General features: G+C 29.6%; 2 protein-coding genes across 3 annotated transcripts in view; one reads left to right on the forward strand and one right to left on the reverse strand.

The window, feature by feature from the left end:
* The window catches only part of LOC106680418 (pancreatic triacylglycerol lipase), a 10298-nt gene extending 6798 nt beyond the window's left edge, over positions 1-3500 (forward strand). Inside the window, exons 6-7 of the mRNA XM_067053279.1 lie at positions 3052-3205; positions 3290-3500. Of these exons, the coding sequence (XP_066909380.1) occupies positions 3052-3205; positions 3290-3392 (257 nt within the window). The 3' untranslated portion in view covers positions 3393-3500. The remainder of the gene's footprint in view (positions 1-3051; positions 3206-3289) is intronic.
* A 319-nt stretch (positions 3501-3819) lies between these two features.
* Positions 3820-4911, reverse strand: part of LOC106680435 (juvenile hormone esterase) — a 22209-nt gene continuing 21117 nt past the window's right edge. For both annotated transcript variants that reach the window (XM_067053282.1, XM_067053283.1), the window contains one exon: positions 3820-4893. In XM_067053282.1, the coding sequence (XP_066909383.1) occupies positions 4662-4893 (232 nt within the window). In that variant the 3' untranslated portion in view covers positions 3820-4661. The remainder of the gene's footprint in view (positions 4894-4911) is intronic.

Consider the following 4911-nt stretch of genomic DNA (forward strand, 5'->3'; position numbering starts at 1 on the left):
TTTTGATAGAAACAGTCCTTAAACATCCTCAGTAGGACATATAATTATTGCTCTGAGCAAGAGTTGACTATTAGTTTTTTTTATAAAAGACACAAAACATCATAAAAATAACGAAATATAAACCAAATTTTGAAATATAAAATAGCAGCTGGATATCTGTATTTACTGCTGATTTACAGTTTTTGTATTGTGAGAGGAAGCTTTATTTATATTTATCATATCATTTATTTATATTTATATAAATATCGATTTCTGCTTAAAAGCACTATTATACTGGAGAAAGTTAGGACGTTATGTATTAGTTTTATATTTAGCAAGAAATAAATTAAAGGCAGCTATATCAGAATTTAATTTGTACTTAAACTTATAATTATTCATTAAAATTATAAAGTGAATAAATAAGTAGAACCTTAGCTGATGAAAAACTGTCAATTATTAAACAATAATTACAGTATACCAACCTGTTTCCCTTTATTAGGATCGTTAACACTGGTATACTGAGTTGAAGTGGCTCTATCCAACCTCCCGAAGGCAATACCTCCTTGCTGTTTTTCTATTCCAAGTTCTTAACATCAAAAAACCTACCTATATCCTAGATCTCCTTACTCTTCGTTCATCTATCCACTCATTAAACACCAGATCCCAACCGATTGATTTATATATGCCCTCCTATAGAACCGCCTTTAGCAAATCCTTCGTCAGACGTGCAACCTCCTTTTGGATTTCTCTTCCCATCTCCATTTGCCAGTCCTCGTCCATTATTTCCTTTAAACTACACCTATTCTTCCAATTATTGTATAACCAAACCTCCACATCATTGTAATAAAATAAGTAGGCATATATTGATTAACATTACAAACAGTAGTAAAGCCAATATGCCAATGTAATTTTATTTTACGAACTGAAAATTTGTAAATACTTGCCAGATAAAAATCTTAATATATGAAACATGTATTTATTCTTAGGGGACATATGTCCCAGAATAAAATTATTTTTTCATTCATTAAATAGAGCTAGTAGTAGTTTAGTCTTGCATATTGTAATTGCTAAGAACACATATTACTCTAAATCATAAATTCAGATTTCAAAATACTACAACAATAGAAAGAGCGGAACTCTCAAAAATTTTTTTACTTAACCAAAAAATCTGGTGCTGTGCGCACATCACACAACTTTCACTTGGAACGCGAACATTTCAAACAATACATTTTTATTTCTCTTTAGCTTTAAAATTTCGTATTTTAGGTATCTCCGGGTGCGAATAACGAATATCAAATTTGTTCCTGCCGAAATTATAACAGTTTAACAGAACCATGTATTTATAATTAGATTTTTTTAAATCTTAACTGCTGGTTCTAAATAATTTTTCTCCTCTAGTTAATAATAATGAAGACCTAACGAACCCGAAGGTTCGATGCCGATACCATCAAACGCTCTCTGGATTCATCCTTCCAGTGATACCCCTCCAAACCCAATTCCACTAAATCAGTTTTAACGCAATCCTCCCAACTATATTTCGGTCTCCCGTTAGTTCAGTGATTATAACTACTCTAGTGAAAAATTGTTAATTATTTAAAAAAAAAAAAATAAATAAAGGTATAGTGGTATCTAAGATGAGTTTGCCTGTGGGTAAAAGGAGGAGAGAGATGCGCTGAGGCAAATGTTCCCCTGCTTACCCCCACCCTTCTCTATACTTGTCTGGACTATCTTTCCTAACCTTTCCTTTTTATTTCCTTGACCAAATTCAGCAACTTAACAAATAGAAATTGCTCTAATCATTTTTTTCAAAACTATTTTCCATTAATAGATAATGTCATTAATAAGTTTACCATGTCAAGTAAGCTGGGTGTACGGAAAACTATGCACTCTCACAAACTAAAAACGTAATTATGAACGAATTTTATAGTCAACATACTGAAAAATTGTAAAATGATAAAATTATTTTTTTATATTTTCTCCTAGCCAATAATTTGATTTTATTTCAACATACCTTATTTTGTTAAGAATTACTTAATAGATATCGGAGAGATGAGTGAAAAGGTAACATTTTTTTTTTAAACAATAAATAAATTAATATATATATATATATAAAAAGTTTACCATGTCAAGTAAGCTGGGTGTACGGAAAACTATGCACTCTCACAAACTAAAAATGTAATTATGAACGAATTTTTTTTTTAATATTTTTTATTTATTTAATCTAATTTACAACTGTACAAAATAATAAATAAATATGTTGTATGTTATGAACGTATTCAAATTCATGAAAATACAGGCTGAGAATGGTCCAGTTCATGTTTCGTCGAGATTATCAAATCTCAAAAACGAAGACGAGAATGGTTTAAAAATTCGGCATTTAAGTATTATTCAACTATTTCAACGAAAATGAATTTAGGTAATAAAAATGATCATTTAGTTTAAAAATGATATACCAATTATTAACACACACAATTTTGATCCAAATACACTCTCAATTTTTATTTCCAACGTTTCGAAAACCTATAAATTTTTTTTTGTTTTTATATTGTTTCCTTAACGAATTACTGATATTTTTGGCTATACCTCAGATATTGACGTCATGTTCTTTCAAATCTTTTCTGCATGCTAATTGCAAGGGCATAAATTGTCTCCTTGAGAATGGCCTGAGGGCCGAAACGTTAGAGAGTTTCTGAAAAAAAAGTTGTGAGTATATTCGGATTAAAGCTGTGTGTATTAATAATGAAATAAACCACTCTCAAACAATCATTATAATAAATTATTAAAATAATAAACCAATTTATATCAAAATCGTATGAGTTGTTTTAAAGAAAATAAAAAAAAATGTGGATAATCGATTGTGTTACTGTGACATCCCAGCTTCAGTTTCTTACGACGTTTCTTTTTTTATTTTGGTTGTTTACACACACACACACACACACACACACACACACACACACACTCCATTTTGCTGATTGAAGAATTCTATTATTCTCAATCGACTACTTACATTCACATCACAGTTTTCATTGATCCAAATCTTATAATTATCGTTAAGATTTTATTTTATTTCAGGATTCTGTACCCACTTGAGGTCTTATAAATACTACATTGAATCGATGTACGACAAAAAAGGATTCGTAGCACAGAAATGCCTCAGTTGGAATCATTACTTGGAACAGAAATGTTTTGACGACTTTGCCTTCATGGGAGAGAACGTCTCCGAGAAGTATGTCGTCTCTTTAATTATTTTTTTCCAATTCCAATAACTTACTGCATTAATAATAAATTGCCTAATAATTGACTGTTACAGAGCAAGAGGGAATTTCTACTTACGGACCAGCCCTGCACCACCCTTTGGGCTTGGACTGATTTCCAACAAGGATTCCCCTTGTCACAATACACCGTACCAATAATTTATAGGTGTAATGTTTGAAACCTGTTGTAATATTTTGTACATAAAAAGAAAAAATTATGAAATTATAAACCTTTTAGTCCCACTGGGACAAAAACCCATTTTCCGACCTATTCGCCCTATTAAGAGATTTATAGACTATTTTTTGGTTTTCTCAATTATTTAATTAAAAAAAAAAAAAAAAAATACCCTTGGGTAGTAACTGGGTTAATAATTTTAATTAATCTAGAATCTTCGTAATAAAACTTTATTTTAATAGAACGTTTTATTCATCCCAATAAGTATTAATTTCTAAATTAAATTCTTTAACTTAAAAAAAAGAAAATGTAACAATCGTGAAATTTAATTCTTAAATTATAAATAATTTTAAAATTTTTTAATGATGGGAAATATTTTCTTAATTCAAGCATCAGGATAAAAAATACATCTCATTTCAACAGCATTTCTATTTTATTAGTCTAAGTAAAATAGATATAGTTCATCATTATAGTAAATATATTTCAAAATATACCATAAAATGAGGTGAGATTGTGCCAGTGTTAAAGATTTCTTTAGGCATTTTTTCATTTATCAATTAATTGGTTCCGTACAGTTTTATCAGATTCCATCAACCACTTTTCACGCATGCGTAAACGTATTTTTCTAGGGATACCTATGTTTCGTTAACGATAATGCCTCGTCCAATTTGACCGAGATTTCGAGATAAGTTGTGGATTGGTCTTATCTTGTTCATGTATAAATTTGATAAAAGTCTATCCCATACTTTCGCTAATGTATTTTTCTTGATATGCGTGTTTCCAATCTTTCAGTAAATTTTATTTTCAATCGAAAAATAAAATTGTTGGTACACCACAGTCAGTATGCACAGAATAATTAAATGTGGCACAATCTCGCCCCATGTAGAGAAATTATTTTAATGATAATATGATAACATAAAGGTCAATAAAGATTTATAAAAAAAAAATAGGCATTGTAGAAGGTAATAAATATACAATATTACCAACTTACTAGAACATAAAATTAATTTTTCGTAACACGAGATCCAACTCATTTTAGAGTCTTAAAAAAAATACTAAGAGAAGTCTGACAACAAGAAAATTTATATTTACAAAAATAACAATAAATAAATGGCTGACTATTAAAACACAAAAAAGTTTTTCGAGAAGATTTGAATCACAATCCAACGATCACAATGTATCGTAAACGCCCTTTGTGCATTTTTTTTTAGGCATTCATCTTTTCTAGCCCTTATAAGTTGAGTACTACGTTTTTAAGGAAACAACCCTTTGAATACGGTGAAGATGCTTAAAGTTACAATGAATAATGACGATGAAGAACTCATTGACGATTTAGAAGGCTGATCTGTAAGAATATTTTTCCAGAAATCGATTACTTCCTTATATTTGTTAAGTTCTGCCACTGAAATTCCTGAGTTTTGTATGTCCAAATAATATTTATTTTGGAACTGAAGCCATTTCACCTCACCATGTCTGGTTGGATTTCTGAAAAAAAAAAAAAGA

This window comes from Halyomorpha halys, unplaced genomic scaffold (assembly GCF_000696795.3).
Source record: "Halyomorpha halys isolate HHAL.00 unplaced genomic scaffold, Hhal_1.1 Scaffold261.1, whole genome shotgun sequence".
Taxonomy (NCBI): Eukaryota; Metazoa; Arthropoda; class Insecta; order Hemiptera; family Pentatomidae; genus Halyomorpha; species Halyomorpha halys.